The sequence below is a fragment of the Phocoena phocoena genome, chromosome 12 (genome assembly GCF_963924675.1).
Source record: "Phocoena phocoena chromosome 12, mPhoPho1.1, whole genome shotgun sequence".
NCBI lineage: Eukaryota > Metazoa > Chordata > Mammalia > Artiodactyla > Phocoenidae > Phocoena > Phocoena phocoena.
The window spans coordinates 8,815,257-8,841,105 of record NC_089230.1 but is presented as its reverse complement, the minus strand read 5'-3'; the positions used below and the strand labels follow the sequence as shown (position 1 = coordinate 8,841,105).

Below are 25,849 nucleotides of genomic sequence, written 5' to 3'. Positions count from 1 at the left end.
ATTTCCATAATGAAAGTTTTTAAATAGCCCCAAGAAATATATAAAGCAGAAATTGATGGAACTACAGTGATTCACTGACAAACCCACCAATGTGGTGGGAGCTTACAACATAGTTCTTTTCACTGTAGATGGGTCTAACACTCAAAAGCCTAAGCTCACGGACGTAAGTAAAACTTGGCACCCAACAACTAGAGCATACAAAATCTTTCGAAACAAAAGTGGAACATTTATAAAAATTGATCACATAGGAGACCATAAAGCAAGGATCAACAAAATTCAAAGAATCAGTACCATATAGACTATGTTTCTGGAACACAATGCACTTAAGGTATAAGTCAATATAAAGAGACAAAATTGTCCAGATACTTGAAATTTTGAAATGCATTCTAAGTGATCCAGAGACTAGAGAAGGACTGTATGATAATGAATCGAAATGAAATGCCATGAAAACGGTACTTGGAGTTACATTTGTAGCCTTAAATGCTTATTTTTACATAAGAACAAAAACGGAAAATTAGCAAAATATACATCTTCGGACATTGGAAACATAACAGAAATTTTAAAAAAAGACAAAGATAAGAACAGATTTTAATTAACATAAAAACCAGAAATGTTCAAGAAATGGAACAATAGCTGTCCTATGACCTCTCAGTGCTGTCCTGGATCAGCTACCGACCTTCCCTCTGAGCCAAAGCTAGTCCTGGGGCTGGATTTTATTCTTGTAAGTCATATTTACTCTCTACCATCAAGCATTCACTGACCTCAGAGGAAAAGTCTATGAGCAGTGTGTGCTAGTGACTCTCTTTGCTCTCCTCCCCAGATCCTGTGTTTTCTCTGTCCAGTTCTGAGTGCCAGGAGACTGACACTGATGGACTGCATCACTCAGCAACCTTGATCCCTGGCTTCCTATCAGGTTTGTTTGGTCAGTGGGAGGCACTGGCATGAGATTGGCAGAGGCATATGTATGCATGATTATTACTATCACAACTGTAACAGGACTCTAAACATTTTAGCCTCACTTGTCCTTAAATATAGGGTGTATCTTCAGTGGGTTGTGTGATGATGCTATGTGAAATCAGGGAATCAGAGCTGTTTCTTAATGGAGCTGCAGTAGCTCATTCTCCAAATACAGCTGGTCTTCAGTGGGGTGCCTCAGTAGAGGCTGTACCACGCATTGAGTAAAAGTGAGATCTCTGCAGTCAGACACATCTGGGATCAAATACAGCTCCTGCTACTTGCTGTGGAATTATGAGCAGATACTCAATCCCTCTAAGCTTCGGTTGCTTCAAAATGTCAATAATAATAGCAGCCACCTATGACAGTTAATTTTATGTATCAAGTTGACTGGCCATCGGGTGCCCAGATCAAACATTATCTCTGAGTGTGTCTATGAGAATGTTTCTGGATGAGATTAGCCCTTGAATTGGTGGACTCAGTAAACTAAATTGCCCCCTTCCCAACGTGGGTGGGTATCATCCAACCCACTGAGGGCCTGAATAGGACAAAAGTCAGAGGAAGAAGAAATTCACCCACTTTTTATCTGCCTCACTGTTTGAGCTGGGGCCTCTCATCTTCTGTGGTCCTCAGACTGGGACTTGTACCATAGGCTTTCCTGGTTCTTAGGCCTTTGGACTTGGACTGGAATTACACCAGCAGCTTTCCCAGGTCTCCAGCTTGCAAAAGGCAGTTGTGGGAGTTCTCAGCCTCCATAATCACATGAGCCAATTCCTCATAATAAATACATATATTCTGTTGGTTCCTGTTATTTCTATTTCTTTGGAGAACCTAATGCACCACCTCATAAAACTGTTGAGATAACTGAGCGAGACAGTGCCATCACACGCTTATCACAGTGTCTAGCACACAATACGAAATGGGTCTATTATGATAGCTGTTGGTAATAAAACTACCATTGGGGCTTCCCTGGTGGCACATTGGTTAAGAATCCACCTGCCAATGCAGGGGACACGGGTTTGAGCCCTGGTCCGGGAAGATCCCACATGCCGCGGAGCAACTAAGCCCGTGCGCCACAACTACTGAGCCTGCGCTCTAGAGCCCGCGAGCCACAACTACCGAAGCCCGCGTGCCTAGAGCCCGTGCTCCACAACAAGAGAAGCCACCACTAGCTGCAACTAGAGAAAGCCTGCGTGCAGCAACGAAGACCCAACACAGCCAAAAATAAATAAATAAATTAATTAATTAAAAAAACAAACACCACCATTAACAGTGTATCCAGGGAATATCTCAACTAAGAGCCAGAAAAACAAGAAATTTGCTGTGTGGTTTCTTTGAGGAGCAGAGAAAGAATTGCGTGTTGCTGTTTGTGACTGAGCAATAATAAATGATACCGACCGTATTCATAGTACTCCTCATCTCATCTTCTAGTTAGATTTTCTTACAGCTTTCCTTTATTGTATTTCACTCAGAGGATGAAAATGATCTGAAGCGTATTTTTGATTTGATGATTCTTTGCAGAGTCTCTTATGTTCTCAGAAGAAACAATGCCCTTTAAAATCTAATCCGCAAATAAGCCAGCAAGCATAAGGAACCCTGTATGAAATGCAGTTCACTCTGAGGTCTCATGGTTTCATATTTCAAAAGACAGGGATGCAGAGGATTAACTTTAAGGGGTATTTCTCCTCTTTTGCTACCAACACCTTTTAAAGAGACATCAAAAACAAAGATTTACAAAACTGTATATTCAGTCAAATTTCATGTAAATGAACAATGTATTTCACTTAGAAAAGGTATAAAAAGTTGCTGGCTTCAGACCTTTTCAAAATCTCATTAACATCTTGATCTTTAAAAATTGAACATTGGGGGAATTCCCTGGCGGTCCAGGGGTGAGAACTCTGTGCTTTCACCGAGGGCCCAGGTCCAGGAACCAAGATCCCGCGAGCCGCATGGCTTGGCCAAAAAAAAAAAAAAAATTGAATATTGGGGCAGTCACTAAAGGGACTTGGGCAGTAATTTAATGTGTTACACGTATTGTAAGAGAAGTATTTTAAAATATTTACAGTGATTGTCAGTGGTGAATATATGGATGATTTTCGTTTTCTTAGCTAAGCTGTTTGTTATATAAGTTTCTATAACGAGAAAGAATGGATATCAGTACTCTTGGGGGGAGGAAATATGTAAACGCTCCAGGGGAGTTAACCCATTAATGAGAATTTACTGTGGACCAGGCGTGTATTAAGTGCTCTACATAATCTTTCTCACAAACTCATGAGGCAGCCTGCATTATCATCCTTTTTGTACGCATGAAAGGGACCAAAACTTAGAGATATTAAGTATTCAGCCCAAACTCACATTGCTAAAAAAGTGGTAGAGTCACTCATCTTTCTGATTAGAACCTGTGCTCTTAGCCGCAATTGAATGAACATTCTTGCTTTCTTGCAGTTGCATAAGACCCTCACAATAAGATAATGGTCCTTGTAACACGTGGAAGTGTAGAAGGGATAATTTGAGGGCATTCAACAAACATGTATTAAGTACCTATCTGAGCTGAGCACCAGCATAACATTGTTAATAAGACGTGGTCCGAAGCATGAAGGTGGAGGATTGAACATACTTTTGCTAAAACCCCACAAAACACCTGAAACTCCACTAAAACAACAGTAAAGGGATTTTTAAAAAAATTAATACACTCTCAAGGACAGGAAGAATGGGGGAGAAGATAATAACAAAATTTTGCAAATCACAAAGCAAATGAGCAGATATGGAAAGCCTTATATACTTAGCCTGCAATGAGGAAAGCCAGAAAACAACCCAATCTGCACCGTAGATTCCTCAAGCATTTTGGGAACCAGCGGCAGAATCACCTTCTTTAGAAGTGAGAGTGAAGGGGCTTCCCTGATGGCACAGTGGTTAGGAATCTGCCTGCCAATGCAGGGGACACGGGTTCGAGCCCTGGTCCAGGAAGATCCCACATGCCGCGGGGCAACTAAGCCCGTGCACCACAACTACTGAGCCTGCGCTCTAGAGCCCGTGAGCCACAGCTGCTGAGCCCGAGAGCCTAGAGCCCGTGCTCCACAACAAGAGAAGCCACTGCAATGAGAAGCCCGCACACCGCAAAGAAGAGTAGCCCCCGCTCGCGGCAACTAGAGAAAGCCCGCGTGCGGCAACGAAGACCCAACGCAGCCAAAAAAAAAAAAAAAAGAGTGAAGATGGGGCAAAAATCATGATGGATCAGTACAGACCACTAGAATGGCTACAAGTAAAAATCTCGAAATCGAGAGTAGTAAGGACACGGTGCAACTGGAACTCCTGCACACTGTTGGTGGGAATGTAAAATGCCACAATCACTTTGGAAAACAGTTTGACCGTATCTACTAAAGCCAAATATATGTGTAGTCTATAACCCAATGATTTCACTAGGTATAAACCCAAGTAAAATGAGTGCTTATGCCCCTCCCAAAAAAATACAAGAAAGTTCATAATCTGAATAACCAAAAACGGATAAATTACACTCTATCTATACACTGGCATGCTGTATAGAAAAAACAAAGAAACCAAAACCACAAAACACTGCATGAAACAACACTTAAAAATACAACATAGGGCTTCCCTGGTGGCGCAGTGGTTGAGAGTCCACCTGCCGATGCAGGGGACATGGGTTCGTGCCCTGGTCTGGAAGATCCCACATGCCGCGGAGCGGCTGGGCCCATGGGCCGTGGCTGCTGAGCCTGCGCATCCGGAGCCTGTGCTCCGCAACGGGAGAGGCCACAACAGTGAGAGGCCCGTGTATCGCAAAAAAAAATACAACATAATATTCACCTAACAAAAGTCAAACAGAAGAATGCATACTGTATGATTCTATATAATATTCATAAGTAGGCAAAATATATTTATAATGATAGAAGCCAGAATAGTGGTTACCACTGGGAGAGGAAGTGGCAGGGAAAAGACAAGACAGAGCCTTCTGGGGGGTGGGAAATGTCCTGCATCTTCATGTTCATAGTGGTTACATGGATGAATATATATGTAAAAGTTGGATAATGTATACACTTAAAATTGCATAATGTTATGTATGTTATACCTCAATTAAAAAAAAAAAAACAGGAAGATAGACTGAACGTCTGGTAAGCAGTTAAATTCCCGAATCTGTCTCCACTCTGTGCCAGTAGGCAACTTCCATTCCCCAACATTGGTGGGAAGCTAGAGGTTGATTCCCTAGAGACTATGAAATTGAGGGTATCTGGACTGGGACATACTGGGCAAAATCACAGGCCGGGAAACTGTGCTGAAAACAGGGGTATAGAAACTAACCTTCAAAGATAGCCCCAAACAGTTCCCCTCCTCCCTAAATGGGCATGAAGTAGCTCCCATCAAGAGGTTGAGTCCTGTTAATTCCATTAATCTGGGCTGGGTCTCTACTGCTTCAACCCGTAGGATACAAAGAAAGTGCTGTCCTGGGACTCCCAGGCACTGCCATTAAGAAGGCCTGTCTGCCTACACCATCTCCTTCTGAGAACCTACTGCCATACTGTGAAGAAGCCCAAGCAGCTTCATGGAGAGGCCCACATGGAAGAGAGTCAGGCCCTTTGCCAGCTGCTCAGCTGAGCTCCCAGCATCAGATGGCCAGCCATGTGAGTGAGCCATCATGGAACTGGATCCTCCAGCTGGAGGAGCCACGCTGGCTGATGTCATATGGAACAAGCACAGACTGTCTTTGCTAACCTTTGCTCAAATTGCAATATTGTGAGTAAATATGCGACTTATTTTAAGCCACTGATTTTGCAGCACAGCAACTGATTGCCAAAACAAGGGGGATGAAGTAAATATGAACGTTAAATGCATAAGGACCCTTCCCATCCTTCCTCCTCCATTCTGCTCCCAGGATACTGGCAACCAGACCTTCACCTTCCAGTAAGAAATGAAAGACTCCTTCTCTACAAAACGGGATTGATTGTGTTAGTTTTCTGTTGTGGCAAGATGAACTATCTCAAAACATCAGCGTATCGTGATTTTGTCATGATTCTGTCTGGGCTCAGGTGGGCGTTTCTTCTGCTCCGTTGGTGTTACTCGTGTGGCTGCCTTGAGTTGAGAGCTGGGCTGGGGCTGGAACGTTCACGGTGGCCTTGCTCACACGTCTGGCAGCTGGTGCTGGCTGTTAGCAGGAGCATCTCGGTTCTTCTCTCTGCAGTTCACATCTTCTAGGTCTCTCTCCACAGGTTCTCTCCAGCGGGAAAGCTCAGACTGGCGTACACAGGCTGGCTTTCAAGAGGCTGAAAACAGAAGGTACAGCACTTCTTGAGCCTACAGCCAGAAGACGTTCAGTGTAACTTCCAACTCATTTTACTTGTCCAAGCAAATTACAGAACCAGCCCAGATTCAAGGTAAGAGGAAATGGATTGTGTTCCTTGGTGGGAGAAGTTGTGCAGTCACGGTAAAAAAGGGTGCCCTTCGGATTCCAATCTCAGAGGAAAGACCTAACCATATTGACATCAGTAGTTCGTCAAGGAAATATAGCTCAGCCATATTATGTACAGCAAAGCCCCCTCCCTCCATAAATACACACACACAGCTTCCAAACATATTAGTGTTCCACTCTTAAATGGAAGCCTTAAACCAAATCACTGGGCATCTGAAGAAAACTTCTAATATGAAAGATAGAGACACAACCAAGGAGTAAAGAGCAACTTGGAGAAAGTGGATTATGAGAGGGGAAGGACATATTTTTAAACTATCATTAATATTGAGAGAGAAGGAGGGAGAGAGAGAGAAAGATAAGAAGAAGAAGGGGAAGGAGAAGAAAGAAGAAGAAGGGGAAGCGGAGGAGGGAGGAGAGTAGAGGGAGGGAGGGAAAACCTTGCATCCGTGAAACAAGAATAGGATGTTCTTTAAGAAGTAATATTCAGTGAACTAATCAAAGCTCTTAGAAATTAAAAGAATCATAGTATTGATAGAAACAAAAATCTTAACAGAAAGACTGGAATACAATGTTGAAGAAAAGCAGAATAAACAGAAAAAGAAATGAAAACTGGTAAAGAAATTAGAGGAACAGTTCGGCATGACCACTTCCAAATAATAGGAGTTCAGAAAGAAAGAATAAAGAAAACAGAGGGAAGAACATTATCAAGGAAAATTTCCCCAAACTGAAGCACTTGCATTGCTAGCGGGAAAAGTCGCTCTGAAAGTCCAGTCCAATGGATAAGAACAGCCCCGCAGAATCTTGAAATGTCATGATACTATGGACAAAATGAAGCTTCCATATGCTTTCAGAGAGAAAAAATATACATATAAAAAGGATCAGGATTTCTCATGGCTTCAGACTTCTCAGAAGAAACATTGGAATCTAAGAGACAATGGAGAAATGCCTTCAAAATTTAGAGGGAAAATTATTTCCAACCTAGAGTTCTGTCCCTAGCTACACTATCAAGAAAGTGTAAGGGTAAACGAATGACATTTTTCTACATTTAAGACCTCAAAAAATTGCATTCCATGGCTCCTTTCTCAGATGTCTTCTAGAAGATATGTTCCTCCAATAAAGAGAGAGACATTGGATCCAAAGAACAGAGGGAGAGAATCCCCAGGTTGATGGTAAAGAGATGGCTTAGATGACAGCTGTGCACCAGGCATAGGACAACCAGTTCACGGCTGGTCAGAAGGCCAAGACGAGATTTTGCAAAGATGAAACTGATAGAATGCATCTTGTGCCTGAATTGCTTAAGAGGGGAATTAATTAGACAATTGGTGGGGGACCTGAGGTTGAAATAAAAGTCAGTACATAGAAAACTAAGCAGTAAAGTATAATTGTTAATTCTAGAGGAAGTGTACAGAAGAGGAAAAGTAATTACAGTACACCACCTGGCTCAAGTGTGTGTGACACGCAGTTGTTACATGTGTACACGCACCTGCGTATGTGTGCTATTTTATCTAGCATTTCCAGCTCTTTGTGGTAAAAGAAGTAACGAGGTAGATGAGTACCCCACGGTGCTAAAGCCAGAAGACTTGCATTGTCCTCTAGGGGCTACAGTACTTCAAAGTCGGGGTGGGGGGCGAAGCTTAGGCTGGAGAAGCTAGAGGAGGATTCCTGGAGAATTTTTAAGTGCTCTGGGATATCTCTGAGGTTAGTTAGTATTTCCTCTAGTGATGAGCTCTCTGTAGCCAGTCATAAAATAATTGAAATATGGCATATGCTGGTCATAAGCTCTACCACATTACAGAAAACAAATCTGCATGTGTGTTTCCTGACAGATCTCGTCTTAGCTCCATTCTTTGTCCTCCTGAGACGGTTAAATACAATGCTCACGTTATTGAATTAGGACTAAAACCTAACTGTGCGCAGTGCAGGGTGATCAGAAGTTAGGGGAATGTTTGCAAGACCTGAGTGAACAGCTCGGCCAGCCGACAAAAAAGTTGTTCCAAAATGCAAGGGGAGGGAGGAAATAAAACACGATGATAAAGAACAAAGAGCAAGGAAGAGTGTGTGAAATTAGAACATAGGTAAAAGTAGCAGGAAATACAGGAATTCTGAGACTATCTAAACGTGAGTGATCATTAGACTCACCTGAGGAGCTTTGAAAAATACAGATTCCTGGGAACCATATTCTATAGTTTAGATTCCATAGGGTAAGTTGGACCCCCGAAACGTATATTTGTAAAGGCTCCTCTCCTGCATACACAAACAACCTCACATGGAAACCTGTCCTGAATTCCTAAGGAAGCACAGTGACATTATCTGGAACAACCGTTTCTCCACCTGTTATTGGGGAAATTCACAAGAGGCGATGACACCATCTTTGGGTAAGTAGTCCCACGGAGGACGTGTTGATTTGTGAGTTTCATCTGACACACTAGTGTTGTGCTTTGTTTGTAGAGGCCTTTGCCCAGACTTTATTATTTTTGGTGGCTTTAGAACGTATGGGGAAAGGCATCTCATTTGGACACATTTCTTTATCATTAAAAGATATTCATTAAGGCATAACCGTGATGGGTGTCGTTTAAAATGTTTTTGCATCAGGTAAGGGGGAACCCAGGAAGAAGGGAAAGCATTCCGGGAGCTGTCCGTGGTGCTGAACGCGAGACCCCGCGCCAGCCTTTGACCTTCCCATCGAGAGGGCTCTAGGTCCGCCCCCAAGCCCCATTTTCCTTTCTGTCGCCCTGTCCAGTTTCTTCCCTTTCCCAACAGGAGCAGTAGCAAGGGCGGCCCTTTGCATTTTTGTCCTGGGCTGCAGACGACCTTGTGTTGGGCTCCGCTACCCCCAGCCCGGCCTCTCCTTCTCCCCCCCTCGCTGGGCGGTGGCTGATGGGCGCGGCGCCCTCCCCTCCTCAGGCCCCCCTCGGTGGGGCGGGGACCTCCATCCCCCTCCCACCCTCCCTGGGGCCGCCTCCCAGCGTCGTAGCGCTGGCGCCCTGAGCGCGCCGGGCGCCCCCTTCCTCCGCGCCCCCTCCCACCTCCCCCTCGGTCCCGCCCCGCCGGCAGCCCCGATCCCCGCAGCTAGCAAGAGAGAGGGTGCGAAGGAAGCGATACAAAGGGCGGAGCGGCGGGAGAAGGGGACGCCGGGGCTCGCGAGGACAGCGGCGTCCGGCTCTGGCGGGCGCGGCGCGGGCATGGACGCCGAGTACCCTGCCTTCGAGCCCCCGCTCTGCAGCGAGCTCAAGCACCTGTGCAAGCGGCTCCAGGAGGCGTACCGGGAGCTGAAGGAGGACCTCACACCTTTCAGAGATGACCGCTACTACAGGTAGGGGCGGGGTGGGGGGGGGGCGGCAGAGCCTGGCTTTGGAAAGCAGCCCCGCCCACGCCGCGCTCGGCCCGGCCCGGCCTGCGCTCCCGGCCTGCGCTCCTGGCGGGGTCCTGCCCTCGGCTGCCCTCTCCTCCCGGCGGGCGCGGAGCCCCGGGGAGGGGCGGGGAGGGGGCGGCAGGCCGGCGGGGCTTGGCTGCCGCGCTCTGGCTCGCACGCGGGGGGTCAAGGACAGATCCAGGGAGCCGAGGCGAAGAGCTGTTTTCCATTCCCTGGAAAGCTGAGCCGAGGTTCTCAAATCCTGAGACAGGGACCCGCGGGGCTTTAGTCCCTGCTTTGCTCCTCCCTCTCTCTCCCTTCCCTTCCTGTCACCCCCTCCACCCTCACCCCCTATACCTACCGCGCTGCACTCTTTGCTCAGGCCTTGCTGAGACCTGGTTTGCGGAGACACCACTCGCCCTCGAGCGTGGGCAGCGAGGGCCTTGGCCTCTCCCCTGAGGTACTCAGGCCCCTGGGCTTCGGTGGAAATCTCTGAGGCTGGGCTGCTGCTGAGGACTGGGGGCAGATGGCCTTAGGGCTGAGCGGCACCAAGGTGAAGATGCTGGGAGAAGCTGTGTGTCAGCACCCCCAGGAGCTGTTGGTTTGGGCTTGTCTTCGTTCCTCTCTGTCTCCCTCTCCTGCAGCCAGAGGGAGAGCTGTGAGGACCTGCAGTCCCTTGCCTGCGGGCAGGGCACCCGCAGCTTCCCCCCTGCGCTTTGCTGTTCTGATGGGAAAGTGTGCCCATTGCCAACGGCTGGACTTACCAGCTGTGTTGCGGTGTGATGAAAGGACCCTGCAGGAGTCTGGACACTGGAGCCTAGATTGACTTTGTTACTAACTAGCTCTGTGACCCTGAGAAACTTCATTGCTAACTCTGCACTTCAAGCTTTCTCATCAGTCAAACGGGAAGCTTGAACTGGAAGGTTTGTTCAAGGTGAGGGTTCTAGTGACGATTCACTCACCCCGTGCGTGAGGATGGCAGGTGTATTGCACAGCTATCTTTGAAGTGGTAGTAGTCATTTTTGTACAATCCACCCTGGACTAAAAATCCTATGTGTGTACATATTCAGAAGAACATGTATCAGGCTCACCACCAGATTTTTTTCAAAAGCCTAATGGCTTCCCAGGGGCTAATCAACAACACATTGCTGACCAATATATTTGTCATAAAATTACTGAGTGGGAAAGCCCATGTTAAAACAGGTAATCTCAAGATCCCATGGAGTAGCTTTTTTCACAATCTATCTAATCTAGCCCCCTAGGAGATCTGACAGTACGGGTCCCTGATGTCATGGGGCTTATAGGTAATTAACAAGTGAGTACATATCGCAATGAGTGCTAGCAAGATTATAAACCAGGTGACGTGATAGAGTGATGGGGTGCTACTTCAGAGAAGGTGGTCAAGGAAGGCCTATTTGAGAAGGTCATATTTGAGAGGGGAAGAATGAGTTGCCCACTAGACAATGATCTGGGGAGGAAAGTTCCAGAAGAGGAAGAGTAAGTGCAAAGCCCCTAGAGGCCATAATAACATGGTATGTTCAAGGAGCAGGCAGAAGACCAGCATGTTTGGAGCACAATGGTCAGAGAGAGGCAGGGCCAAGTCACATAGCACCTTGAACACTAAGGAGTATGGGTTTCATTAGAATTCCAAAGTGAAGCCATCAGAGGGTTTAAGTGGGGAAGTGACACGAACGGTTTGGTTGCCCGCGTCCTACTCAAGCGTTGAATCTTTGCTCCAGGAGCAACTTCATTCGCTGAGTTGGATCTTGAAGACCATGAATTCACTCTGGATGGAAGGGAACCGTGTCGATTTCTGCCCCCTCCCCCTGGCCTGAGAATAAGTTAACTGCAGAGTGCTTCACAATCTTGTGTGTCGGTTGGCAGAGCGGTTAGGCTGCATCGCAAAGACTTTTATAGTGAGGAGATGTTTCAGGTCACTGAACTATGTTCCACTGCTCCATTGAACGTTTATATTAGTGGACTGTACCTTTACAAACCTAGGTGAAATACTCTTGGGTTTCTAAGTCGGGAAGCTGATAGTCACAGCCCCTGCGTCTGTCTGGCTGGAAGATGATCTTGCTACTATAATTTTTGCTTCTGCTCTCCTCACCATCTTCATTTCCTCATTAGTGATTTATGACTAAAAGTCGCCAGTCCATTCTTCCCTGGAAGACCAGGGATTCACTTCGTGTAGCTGACAGTTTCCTCACAACAGGGCGTAGAAAGGAGACAGATGGTAATGCTCTGTTTTCAAAAGATGGTTGCCCCCTCCGTTAGGTGGTCTATCTACATCTTAGCTACATAACTTGGTATCACTGAAAAACGGCAGCCGTGTTGTCAAAGGGCTCACAGTCGTTTTCACAAAATGGGAGATGACAGTTGTACTGCCTGCTAGGAGAGGGGTCAATGCACAGTGTGGGTGATAAAACAGGAAGCTGGGCATCTGGAATCCCAACACTATTGAATTTCACTGAGGATTGGTTCATCAGAGAAATGAAGCAAGGCTGTTGTGAGACTCAAGTGCTTTTTGAAGGTGACACTACAGATGCTGTCCAATACAGATAATGGAAAAACCAAAGCAACCGGCCTAAACAACAAGGAAGAGGATTGAGTTGTTGATCCAGCAGCTCAATGGTGTCACCAAGTCCTTTCTTTTTTTACTTGGTAGCAACTGGCTGCACTTGGCCCCTAGTAATCCTTTGGGTTATTGCTTCTCACTCACATTCACGGGGAAAACTGGCTGGCTTTCTACAGCTCTCTAAACGAGGAGGATCAACTTGAAGCCCACAGCAAAACTCCTAGAATCTCTTCTATATCCCCACCAAATGGTACCAGTGAAGACAGACATGTGTTAACAAGGACATGGAACTTCCCAGCACAGCAGACAGGGGGTAAATTAGTACAATCACCGTGGAAAACAGTTTTCAGTATCTACTAACATTGCACATACACATACCTTTTGGCCCAGCAACTCCTCTTAGGTATGTACCCTACAGACATGCGTACACATGTCTGTCAACAGACATGCACTAAAATGTTCATAGCAGTGCAATTTGTAATACTCCTGAACTGGAAGGCAGCCAAATACTCATCAAGAGTAGAATGGATACATTTGGCTTGTTCCATAATGGAGTAGGATACAACAATAAAAGTAAACGACTAACAACTACACCCAGGAGCAAATCTCACACACACCTAATGCAAGCAAGAGAGGCCAGAAACAAAGAATACACACTGTGTGATTCCATTTACATAAAGAAGTATGAAACGGGTAAAATGGCTCTACACTGTTGGACATCAGGATAGTGGTTATCCTTGAGGGGACAGTGACTGAAAGGGGGTAGAAGAGGGTTTTCCGGTGGTGGCTACACAGGGATACTCAGTCTGTGAACAGCAAGCTGTACACACGATGTGTACTTTGCTGTGTGTGTGTTATGCTTCTTTAGGAAGCTTTGAACAACACCAGCTCCTGTGTCTCATTGACTAGATCGGGCCGCTTGTCCTTTCTTGAACACAAGCTGGCAAAGAGGATGGCATTGGACTTAAGCAAATCACAGTGCCCCGGGAGCTGCGGGGGAGCCAGCTCGCCTAAGGCATAGGTCTTCAAGGGAGGAGGGGTAAACAGCCAGACCCAACTGGGGTTCTGTTCAGAAGAAGATGTGGGGAATGGATGCTGGGTAGGCAATCAACTATGTCCATGGCATGAAGGATAAAGGGCTAAAGAAACATGAAGGATAATAGACGTGATCCGTTAGAGCTCAGCTCTCAGAGAATTTGTGTTTGGCCATTTTGAGGATCCATCCTTTGTTTCTTGGGTTATTACTTTATCTGTGTAAAACATAGGAGCAAGCAAGTTGGACTTGAGTTTTCTTGGCCAGTGAGATGATGCCCCAGGGTGTCCTCACCCACGAGGCTTCTGGAAGCAACATTTCATCACGTCAGTGGATTCATCATCAGGGCTCTGGGCCTGACCCTCAGTCCTGCTGGCTTAATTTCGCCAGCACATTGAGAGAAAACCAGATTTCAGTGAAGCCTTCCCATTAACCAAGCTCTGGATTAACGTGCAGAATCAGAATGCCGGTTTAACGGGCCGATGCAGACCCATGAGAACACAGGCAATGGTGGGCATGGAGTCAGAGCCAGGGGAAGCAGTCAGATCAGGGCTTCTCGATGCTGGCCGCACATCAGAACCATCTGGGGGAGCTTTTAAAGATACAGAGGCCCAGGCCCCACCATCAAGGATGCGGACTTAATTGGCCTGGGCTCATTCTCAGCTGGGATGGAGAACCCATGTGCGTCAGGGGAAGGTTTATGGGCATCAGGCTGAGAGAGCCTGGTGTACCCATCTCCTCAATGGGACGGACTTGCCATCGGACAGGAGTATTGGGAGTTGGTAGTCGAGGCGCCCTCTCCCCTACACAAACTCAGTGACCGCTGTCAACCGTTACGTTGGCTAATTCTCCCTTTGCCATGCTCCTAGGCTGACCAACCTTCCTTGTTGAATTAATACATCTGGACGGGTTGCAGTCAGGTTTAAAGGTCTGAGAACCATTCTTTTTCTCTTTAAGGCAAACTTGCGTGTCTCCGCCCTGTCCCATTGGTACTGATGTGAATGTTAATGTTTCAGCGGGCTGACTTTCTCCTTGTTTTCAGCTTCCTGGAGCAGCTCTGTGACTATTGAGCATTGATGCCTCTCTCTGTCTTTTGTTTCTTTTTTGATGGGAGGAAATAATAAGTGTCCCTGATGAGACTGTGTTATTAGAACCAGCTTCTCTGGGGAATTCCCCAGCGGTCCAGTGGTTAAGACTTCGTGCTTTCATGGCCAAGGGCATGGGTTCAGTCCCTGGTTGGGGAACTAAGATCCCACAAGGCACACAGTGTGTCGGCGGAAAAAAAAAAAAAAAAAAAAGCTTCTCTGTCTCCGTCATTTCAAAGATAGAAAAATCATTTCATTAAGCTTACATGCTTGAGAACTTAGGATTGGGTACAAATCTGGCTCAGTGGTGGAGTCTGGCACTGTTGTTTTCTATCTGGGACAAGATGCAGGCCCCAGGTGGGCCACGGGCCACAGACCTGAGCAAACACATGTGTGAGGCGAGGGGCCAGTGGCAGACGCCAGGGCAGGTCAGCTACCCCCGGGCACCCCCCACATGTCTCCATGCAACCCCCCCGACCAGCACTCCATCCCCACGACTGCTGCTCTTCCCCAGGATCTCCTCTCCCGGCTCTAGGGTCTTCCTCCGTCAGTTATCCCCCATCATGCTCAGGTCTGCCTTCCCCTCCACTCTTGACTCCTTCCCATCTGCTTAAACAAACAGACTTGCCTCAGCCCAGCCTCCTTTGGAAGCAACCATGTCTTCTTCTCCAACATATGTTGGTCTGGCTTCTGCCCCCACCCACCGTGTTTTTCTATAAATGGGTTAAAGATGGTCCCAGAACGTTGGCTCCCATGTTGTTTGCTTTTTCACTTATTTCATAGAAGATGCCTAACTCCCTCCCACTGGCACCCAACTCAAATTCTCACAATTATTTTTAATATAGCCCAAAGAAGCATATTTTTAGCCATTCAGAGTCCCTGCTTTGCACACCTGTGAAACTCCACCAACATCTGCTAGTCATAGATATAGGCATTGGTATGACAAACCCTGTGGCTATAAAAAGACCCTGAATCATGGTTCCCCTTGGGAGCCGTCTGACCCCCGTCTCCCCACCCTGCTGCCGAGCGACACCACCCGGACACACAAGCCCCCTCTCTGATCCCCCTCTCCTCTGGGGGTGAGTCGTGGCCCTGACCGCTGTCTGGGGGAGGAGGGTCCTCGTGCTGAGAGGGGCCTCCCTGCGTCCAACCTGTCCAAGTGTCACCCGACAAAGCTTGTTGTGCAGCACTGCCACCTTGTGGTCCTGTCTCTTCCTTGATCTGCCTGGAAACCCTGGCAGGCGCCACACCCATCCTGGCGCTGCCCTTGCCCAGGTCCCTGGTGACCTCGAAGCATCAGATCCAGTGGCCCCTTTCAGGCCCTCACTGTGTGATCCTGAAGGACTTGCCCCCTGGAGCTGGGACTGTCTTTTAGAGCTCTTTTGTCCCTCCAGGGGTTCCAGAGATGCCCTTCTCTCATGTTCACCTCTTGCACCTTGTCCTCTACACGGTCTCAAAGCTTTTTTTTTTAATTTTATTTTTTATAAATTTATTTATTTTTGGCTGCGTTGGGTCTTCGTTGCTGCCCGTGGGCTTTCTCTAGTTGCGGTGAGCGGGGGCTAATCTTTGTTGCGGTGTGCGGACTTCTCATCGCGGTGGCTTCTCTTGTTGTGGAGCACGGGCTTTGGCGCACGGGCTTTAGTAGTTGTGGCTCACGGGCTCTAGAGCGCAGGCTCAGTAGTTGTGGTGCACGGGCTTAGTTGCTCTGTGGCAGGTGGGATCTTCCCGAACCAGGGCTCAAACCCGTATCCCCTGCATTGGCAGGCAGACTCCCAACTACTGCGCCACCAGAGAAACCCCTCAAAGCTTCTTAGGCAGAGTCTCTGTTTGCTGTTTGAGCTCAGAATGGACCCTACTTTTCCCCAAGGCCATGGCACTATGATTAACAGCACTAAACAGGACTTCCCTGGTGGCGCAGTGGTTAAGAATCCACCTGCCAATGCAGGGGACACGTGTTTGAGACCTGGTCCGGGAAGATCCCACATGCCGTGGAGCAACTGAATCTGCGCGCCACAACTACTGAGCCTGCGTGCCACAACTACAGAAGTCTGTGTGCCTAGAGCCCGTGCTCCGCAACAAGAGAAGCCACTGCAATGAGAAGCCCATGCACCACAACGAAGAGTAGCCCCTGCTCGCCGCAGCTAGAGAAAGCCCGCGTGCAGCAACGAAGACCCAACGCAGCCAAAAATAAATAAATTAATTAATTAATTCTTTTAAAAAGGAGATGATGTTACCATAAGAAAGGGATTGTGGACTGGGAGGGGGAAGTAATATCCTGGTTTGTCACAGCCGCACTTAATGCATGGCATCCAGAGCTGGTCCCTCTGAGTGATGGTCTGCCCTGCACAGAAATAGGAGTATTATGCCTCCCTGATCCAGACATGGTGTTTCTATTCACATGGCCCAAGACTGCATTCACCGTTTTTTCCCCCCTTCAGCCTTTGGACATCATTTCTAATGTTGAGTCTGTCATCATCTCATTAGCTGTTCCTCTAATCCCACAACCAGAGGATGATATATTTTGAGGCTGTATTGTTGGGTACATATATGTTTATAGTGGACATCTCTTCTTGCCCTGTTGTCCCTTTTGCTAGTCTACAATGCCCTTCTTTGTCCCTTGAACTATATATTGTCAGATATTAAAATTGCTACCCTGCTATTGTAGACTCACTATGTATCAAGCCCTGGGCTAAGAGGTTATATGTATCATCTTATATAATTTTCCCAACAACCCCGTTAGGTCTAGAAGACCAAGTAACTTGTCCAAGGTTACTTTTTTTTTTTTTTTTTTTTTTGCGGTAGGCGGGCCTCTCACTGCTGTGGCCTCTCTCGTTGCGGAGCAGAGGCTCCGGACACGCGGGCTCAGCAGCCATGGCTCACGGGCCCAGCCACTTCGCGGCATGTGGGATCCTCCCAGACTGGGGCACGAACCCGTGTCCCCTGCATCGGCAGGTGGACTCTCAACCACTGCACCACCAGGGGAGCCCCAAGGTTACTTTTTATGGCCAGAATTCAAGCTCAAGTCTGTATGCCCTCATGGTCCTTGTCTCTAACCACTGTGGTAGACGATTTCAGATTTCAAATTACTCAGAAAAAAGAGATCTATACAACCCCCAACAGAGCACTGATTCTTAGGATGGAACACTCAGTTGTGGTCAGCTTGGGTATGCTGGGGGAGTAGGGGGGACTGAGGTGTGGAATTAGAACTGCTGGGTGCTGATAGAAAGTCCAGTCCAGTGGTCAGAGGGCAGCTTCTGTGGAGCATGGGAGAGACCACAGGCTGACGACCAGGAAAAGGTTGGGTTTGGAGGCCCCATGGTGTGTCTGGCAACAGCAAAGGCAGGAGGCCTGCATTCCCGATGGTTCTCACCCTCCTGGGCTGAGTCTCAAAGAAAGGACTCCAGTCTTCATAGAAGAGAGGGCTGACATGAACAAAGCCTGTATTATCTTCTTTCATTCTTCCAACTAGGACGTACCCAGGGGCCTTGTTCAGTGCAGGTTCTGATTCAGGCTCTGGGCTGAGATTCTGCATTTCCAACAAGCTCTCAGGTAATGTCAGTGCTGCCTGTCTGTGGACCACATTTTGAGTTGCAAAGCTTTTGACTTTCTACCTCCATTTACAAAGGCCTGGGGCTACTAGAAGGTTTCCAAGTCAGGGTCTCAAGCAAAGAGAATAAAACAAAATTCCAGTTATTAGAGCTGGATCCAAAGGTGGGAAAGAAAAAGGAATAAGGTAGAAGCCCCATTTTGAGAACTTAGTCTGAAAAAAAAATGTATGAGGAGTATTATTAGGGCAACCCAGGGTCAGTATAACAGCAAAGGCAGCATGAAGCTGAATTCTAAGGTGTTAGGTTAGGTCAGGGGCTCTCAAACTTTAATGCGTATAAGAGCCACCACGGAACTTGTTAAATAAATGAGGATTCCTAGGTCCTACCCCCCAGGGATTCTGAATTAGTCAGTAAAAATATGTGTCCTAGGAATCTGCATTTTGACAGATGCCCCGATGTCTGACGGATCACAGGCTTTCCAAATCCCTCCCATTTAAATTGGGAGCAGGCTTGTGTTCTACCTTCGTTCTTTCTTATCACTCTGCCCTTCTCCTATGGTTGGATCACTTCTACTTATCCCTTAAGGCCAAACTCAGGTGCAATCTCCTTCCTAAAGCCTCTCATTATGACTTACGCTGCAGGCTGACACGGTCTCAAGTCCATTTTGGTTGTATAAGCTGGGTTTCACCTGGCCCCTTGGCTGGTGTCTTTGAGCAGTAGACAACCTGCACCTCCTTTCATTGTGGCCCTAGTCTCTCCCTACCCCATTGCCCGGTCCAGTCTGGGCAGTTTCCACTTCTTATACTCTTCCAGCATTCTGTAACAGCTCATACCCACCATATTGGGATCACCTCTCATCATCTACCTCTCCCAGGGCCTTGCAAACGCCATGAAGGCAGGACCACATCTTACCCATCTCTATGTTATGAGCACCTGATACAAAGTCCGTCTCATAATAGGTGCTCAACTGATAACTGCTGCATGAAAAACATGAATGAGCAAACAGAAGAGGTTCCACTAATTACAAGCAGCCATATTTTGCCCTAGTTTTTAAAGGTAGAAATTATTAACTGAAGAGTCCCATGTGAGCTCCCAGTATAACTGAGAAGAACCTGCTGGGCATTGGTTGCCCTAGAGCAACCACTCAATATAACATAGGAAATTAACTAAAAAAATATAGTGGAAAATTATTAAACTACATTAGAAAATATTTAGTTAATGCAGTCAAGGAGCCTGATTCCTCCAGCTCCATTTTTATTTCTCAAGACTGCTTTGGCTATTCAGGGTCTTTTGTGTCTCCATGCAAATTTTAAGATTTTTTGTTCTAGTTCTGTGAAAAATGCCATTAGTAATTTGATAGGGACTGGATTGAATCTGTAGATTGCCTTGGGTAATATAGTCATTTTGACAATATTGATTCTTCCAATCCAAGAGCATGGTATATCTCTCCATCTGTTTGTGTCATCTTCGATTTCTTTCATCAATGTCTTATAGTGTTCAGAGTATAGGTCTTTTGCCTTCTTAGAACGGTTTATTCCTAGGTATTTTATTCTTTTTGATGCAATAATAAATGGGATTGTTTTTTTAATTTCTCTTTCTCAAGGTCTATTCTTTATATGGAGCCACTATTTACTTAGTTTGTTAGTTATTTATAAAAAATTTATTTATTTGGCTGCGCCAGGTCTTAGTTGTGGCATGTGGGATCTCTAATTGCGGCGTGCGGGATCTTTAGTTGCAGCATGTGGGATCTTAATTGTGGCATGAGGGATCTAGTTCTCTGACCAGGGATCGAACCCGGGCCTCCTGCATTAGGAGCATGGAGTCTTAACCACTGGCTACCAGGGAAATCCCTGGAACTCCTAGAATATATTAAGAAATCCTACACCACCACCACCACCATGACATGGCAGAATATCCAAAAATGGGCAGAACATCAGAACAGAGAGTGTACGGATTAGGAAACCCAGAAGGCATATGAAGAAATGCTCCAACTCTGGAAACAGGAAAATGCCAATTAAAACATTAAAACTAAGAGATGGGTCGGGCAGTTTGTCTGGGAATCACTGCACTGATGCTCTGCTTTTAAGCATCACCAGGGTCCTGGCTGACACCTGATGCACGACGGCCCTGGGGCTGTGTCCCAGCGAGGGGATCCCGACACAGCTGCACCAACCCGTCTCTCCCTAGCCAGCCCTGGGCGACGTCTCCCACTATCATATCACTGCCATTTTGTCCCTCATCCTTAGGCTCTGCACCTTGGCTATGGCTTTCCAAACTCACAAGGGTACCTTCTTAGCTGCAGGGCTAAGCACCCTTTTCTTTAATACTGGAAAAATGATTCCTTTCTACAGAGTACAGGTTTCCATCAGGTGCTTTGAGTACAACCCCGGGAGGCCCGAGAGGGGGCAGCTTGCTGGGTGGTATGCAGCCTTATCCCTGTGTGTGTGCACCACGTCCCTTACTTCTCACTGTCTTAGCGGGCACTTCTCTGCTGAAGATTTGTCTACTGTGTCCCCACCACTGAGGCATGATGAAGGTATAAGTAGGCCCAGGCTTGAAACGCACTCCCCAGGGGAGTGGTAGCCTCCTTGGACCCACAATACCCACCAGTGCCATTTCATGGTGCTTTGCTCATTCATCACTTGGTGTGCCCAGGTGGCCCAGCTCTGGGCTTCAGGGAAATTCAAAATGCCTTCAGCTGGCTGCCTGTATTTGTACCGCCTCTGGAATTCAGCAACGGAGGTGCTGTATGCTTATCAGAGCTCTTCCTGGTGGTTCACCCCAGCTTCATTATTTTTATGTGTATCTTAATGTGAGCTGAGCTATGGCCCACGCAACAGAGTTGTTTTGTTCTTTTTTCTTTAATGCTACATCTTGCTCTGAACCAAGAAGAAAAGAGAAAGATATTCACTTCCTAGGGAGCAGAGCGGGCGTAAGCACCCCAGCTATTCTCTGGGGCCCCCGTCTTTCTCCGGCTGCAGTGATGACTCAGCTCTTACAGCAGTTAGAGCATCAGTTGCCAGACGAGAACAGGCCTCCAAGCTGGGCAGGACATGCAAAGCGTGAAGCGTGCCTTGTCCCTGACATACGAAAAGCTGGGGCTCTGGATTAGCTTCCAGGGCCACCGTGACAGAATGCCACAGACTGGGGGGCTTAAACAGCAGACATTCATGGTCTCACAGTTCTGGAGGCTGGAATTCTGATATCAAGATGCCGGCAGGTTTGTTTCTTCTGAGGGCTGTGAGGGAGGACCTGTTCCAGGCCTTTCTGCTGGATTCTGGTGGCCCCTCATGTCCCTTGGCTCATAGATGGCTGTCTGTCTTCACATCGTCTTCCTTCTATGCATGTCTGCCTCGCATCCAAATTTCCCTTCATTATAAGGACACCAGCCATGTTGGACCAGGGCCCACTCTGACCTCATCTTAACTTGATCGTCTGCAAAGACCCTATTTCCAGAAAAGCCCACCTTCACAGGCACTGGGGGTTAGGACTTCCGAGTCTTTTGCGAGGGGCACGATTGACAGAGGGCTGTGGATTTAGGTTCCTCTCTGCAAATACTTTCTAAACTAGCAGCGGAATGTTTGATGAACAACAGTCAGGAGGACGGAATCCTGACTTGGCTCCGTTGCTGCCATCTTGGAATCAGGTCTGTGCGTCTTGTGGAATCATCTCAGATTCCTCCCAGCTCTGAAACCAAGACAGCTGTGGGTCTGAAGCGGGTGGCCCAGTGACAGTCTCCCCAGCAGAGGTGTCTACAGTCTTCTCTGTGTCACCCGAACTGCCTGAGGTTTATGAGTTTCAGGCTGGGAAAGCGGTGTGTGTGTGTGTGTGTGTGTGTGTGTGTGTGTGTGTGTGTGTGTGTGTGTGTGGCGTGTGGTAGGTGTATGTGTGTGCGCTGGGGCAGAGGACACAGCTCTGGCCCAGGCCTCTAGTATGGGAGGAACCCAGCCAGCCCAGGAGCTGTTGGGTTAGAGGTAGGGAGACCAAATTGTCCTGGCTTTAGCACTGAAAGTCCAATGTCCTAGGAAACCCCTCAGTCCCAGGAAAATCGAGCCAGCTCGTCACCCTAGAAGTGAGAGATGGCCTGCAAGTGACCAGTCTGCCAGGAGAGACTCCAGGTCGAGCCAGAGAAGGCAGGACCCCAGGCTCTGTAGATGTGCTGTCCACTGGGAGTCGCGTGTGCGTGAGCTGGTGTGTCACGGCCGGGGTCAGCAGCAGAGGTGACTGGGGCACACACACGCTTGCGCCTCTCCACTCTGGAATGCTTCTCCCTCCTTCTTCCAGCGCCCTCATTCTCTTTCCCTAGTCCTGTCCCCTCTTTGCATTCAATAAAGACAGCCCCGTGGCCTTTGGGCCGTGGTTCTCAAGGGACGTGGTTCTCAAGGGAGAATCCCCACAAGGCAAACACTCTCAAGGCCCTTTCTTTAATAGCAACTATTTTGTAGCAGTTCCTTCCCTATCCTGAAATGAAATCTCTTGTTAATACCTTACCTGCTTCCATAACTTAAGAAAAAATAACTAAATGGAATCTAAACAGCAGTGAAAGAAATGTGTGAATGGTCTGCCTTTCCCCTGAGGATGCTCTTCTCTCTGGCACGTCTCTTAAGGGAAACGCACCAGGAGGCGGGATTTTCGGCAGCCACTGCTTTAGGCTCGGGGTTGCCCAGGCGGGACTTCAGGGCACTGCCACGCCCACTTGGACTTTTCCATACCAGTGTTCCTGCCACATCCCTCTCCCTCGACTGCTCCATATCGACTTGAGCTGTGTGGTTTAGGCCACACCTAGGAAGTCAGGATAAATCCCCTTGTTCTGTATATTCAAAGGCAAAGCAGAGGATTTCTGTAGCCCAGTGACCCCCGACCTGCATCTGGGTGGCCCCACGCGTGCCTGGGGCTGCTCACTCAGCATTTACCCTGCCTTGCAATCGTGGCCCTTATTTGAGCAGCTTGGTTTGGTGTGTAGGACATGGCTTGGGTGGTGGGTGGCTCCCTGCTGGAAGCCTGGCTTTCTGGGGTGAGCCAGGCCCCCCAAATGTGCTGCGCCCAGAATGGGGGGAACGTGGGTGGGTGGGGCATTGCCCGCCCGCTCTGTCTCCTAGGGAATAATGGGACCAAAGCAAACCTGGAAACAATGCTGCTGCAACCCGGGACCGCTGTGCACTTTCAGTTCCTCTTAATTCAGCCACATGGCTGGGGGAGCGCCCATTAGCTGTATTTGTTTGTGGGGCGGTACAGCTAACAAAGTCATGTTGAAATCTAACCATCGAGTCCCTGAGGACCTGAAAATGGGATTATGTCTCTAGGTGAAGATGATTGCAGTCTACCCTGGTTGATCTATCCAGCATGATGATGGCAGTGTTCCTGAGGTGTAACCCCATGCTCTTGAGTGAAGAGAGCCCTCAATTTCAGATTCAGGCCAACAAAGATTACTTAAAAGTCAATTTGGAAAGGACAAGCGTGCCTATCGCCCAGGGGTGAATGATCCAGGGCTCCAGACCGGGCACTCTCCCAGCAGTGGGCCATCTTCAGCTTGTTCAGGGCCACATGCAAACTCGAATACCATTCCTTGCTGTAATAAGAATGATAACTTGGCTGCAGTTCTCCTTGTTGAGAGCAATGTCAGGGACACTGAGAGGCATTAATTGTCACTTTATAGAGATATGGTACTGTAGCGTTGAATATTATTGGTTACAAGTATTAATTTCAGCCAAAAGGAGGGAATTTATTACAAAGATACAGAGATAATTTACAAAACCAAAGAGCAAAAATGAAAATGGATCTCAAGAAGGAGCTGAAACTGATTCAGCGTAGATCCATCGTTTTAATCTCTCTTCCCAATGCCCCAAACCCCTGGTTATCAAATTTGCTGTACATTGGGATCCTTTAGAGAGCCTTAAAAACGACCGATGCCTGGGCACTAGGACTTTTTAAAGCTCCCCCAAGTGATTTTGACTTCAGCAAATTCTGAGGCCCATTATCCTAAACTACTTTGCTTCTCTGTCCTTTTGTCTCAGCTGCCTGGGAGCCCCCAGTCTTGGATCAATACCAGAATCTCTTCTCTGTGCTTATACTCAGTTGCAGGAGGAAACCTCTACCGGGCAGGCATTAAGGGAAGTCACCGTTAACATGAGATCACGGGGGACTGCCCTGGGGGTCCAGTGGTTAAGACTCCGCACTTCCACTGCAGGGGGCACGGGTTCAATCCCTGGTCGGGGAACTAAGATTCCGCCTGCATCTTGAAGTGGCCAAAAAAAATAATAAATGAGGTCGTGGGCCTCAGCTGGGGCCTCAACAAAGCCCCCCAATCCTGCTAGGTTTTCCCAGGCTGCTCATTTCCCCAATTTCTGCAACAGCGATTTCAGCCTTCGCCACCTCTTCGTACTGGATCCCGTTGACAGGTCCTCAGAGCTGCCAGGCCCTGCCCAGTATCCACCCATCCCACCCCCACTGTGGCCCCATACCTCGCTTACTCACCTGAGCCATCCTGTGAACGCTCACGTGGTTCCCAGCCCTATGCCTCCTCCACCGCCGCACAGACTAGGGAGCCCTGGGAGCTGACTGGCAGGGAGGCTGGTTCATCCCACACTGACTGGACTGGTGCCCACGGGCCCTGGCTCCCCGGTGGCCACCTGCGGGGACCCAGAACATAACCCGTGTGTGTAGGTCAGACTCTGACCCGTGGGAGACGGATGGCAGGACAGAGCCAACAGGTTCCTTCCCGACATGGTAGTTTCTGTCTGCCTTTCCGGAGCTACCCTGGTAGTGTCTGTCTGTCCCTCTCGAGCTATCCTGGAAGACCGAGCAACCAGCTGTGTCGGTCGGGAAGCTGTGGGCAGCTTGCGCTTCCCTGAATTTACCCTCCCGTGTCCCTGCCGCCCTTCATTCTCTCCCCTCCTTGTTTCCCAGAGGTTGAACCTGCTCCCCATAAAGTTAACATGGAAACTTTGTCCTCAGGGTCTGTTTTTGAGGGATCCAAGCCAAGACATTCTTTAGACCTTAAGACAATTGCCCAGTAATTCAGAAAAAAATACGGGCCAGAAGTAGGGTGACCAACTGTCCTGGGTTGCCTGGGACTCAGGGGTCCCCAGACAGGCGACTTTCAGCACTAAACCCGGGAAGGTCTCAGGAAAACCAGGACCAGCAATTTGTTCAAGCCGGAAGACATCCGCCTCCAAGGGATACATTCACTGCCCTGTAACCCCCTTGCCTTTCCTTCCATGGGAAGGTGCACCCCATTCTCTAAACTATTAGAAAACACACTGGTGTATTACCAGTCATCTCACAAATCCAGTGGGGTCATTTGTTCAGTACACGTGTCGGTTTTCTTCCTGTACCAGGCTGGGGGCCAGGCCCTGGAAAGCTGAGGACAAATGAAGGTCAAAAGAGTAAAGTCACAGGAGATGGTGGTGGGACGGCACTGCCCAGAGGTCGAGAACAAAAGACACGTTTCACTTTAACAAATTGGGATGGATGCTTGAAACTCTCAAAGGACCAGAGGCAGAGAAGGGTGTGGTATACAGACACTAATTCCTGGTGAATAGGAGCACCCGGGAGCCCTGAGTAAGGGCTGTGCTGAGCTGTGTGTGAGACAGCAGGGCTGGGCACCGGCAGACTCCCTAGTCTTCATTATTGCAAGTACCAACAGGTACCGAGGCAAAAGAGCGTGTTTGTTTGAATGGTTGCTTAGAGGATAGAATGAGATAATATAAATGTAAACTCTTCAGCACAGTAGGAAACTTAAAAGTTCTGTACATAGTTATCTTACCTTTGGAGATGAAGAAAAGAGATGAAACAAACATGTTTGTGGACTTCAGGACTGTGGTAGCGAGTCTCCAAAGATGGTACCCCAAAGAGCCCCTGCTCCCAGGATTCATGCTCCT

At 48.0% G+C, this 25,849-nt stretch overlaps 1 protein-coding gene across 2 annotated transcripts in view; it reads left to right on the top strand.

Annotated features, from left to right (window-relative positions):
• The first annotated feature begins 9,250 nt into the window (after positions 1–9,250).
• The window catches only part of TMEM181 (transmembrane protein 181), a 65,973-nt gene continuing 49,374 nt past the window's right edge, over positions 9,251–25,849 (top strand). The window contains exons 1-2 of one of the 2 annotated variants that reach the window (XM_065888995.1): positions 9,251–9,502; positions 9,540–9,686. In XM_065888995.1, the coding sequence (XP_065745067.1) occupies positions 9,556–9,686 (131 nt within the window). In that variant the 5' untranslated portion in view covers positions 9,251–9,502; positions 9,540–9,555. Of the gene's footprint in view, positions 9,503–9,539; positions 9,687–25,849 lie in introns of those variants that run through there. The other variant, XM_065888996.1, reaches the window with a different exon arrangement.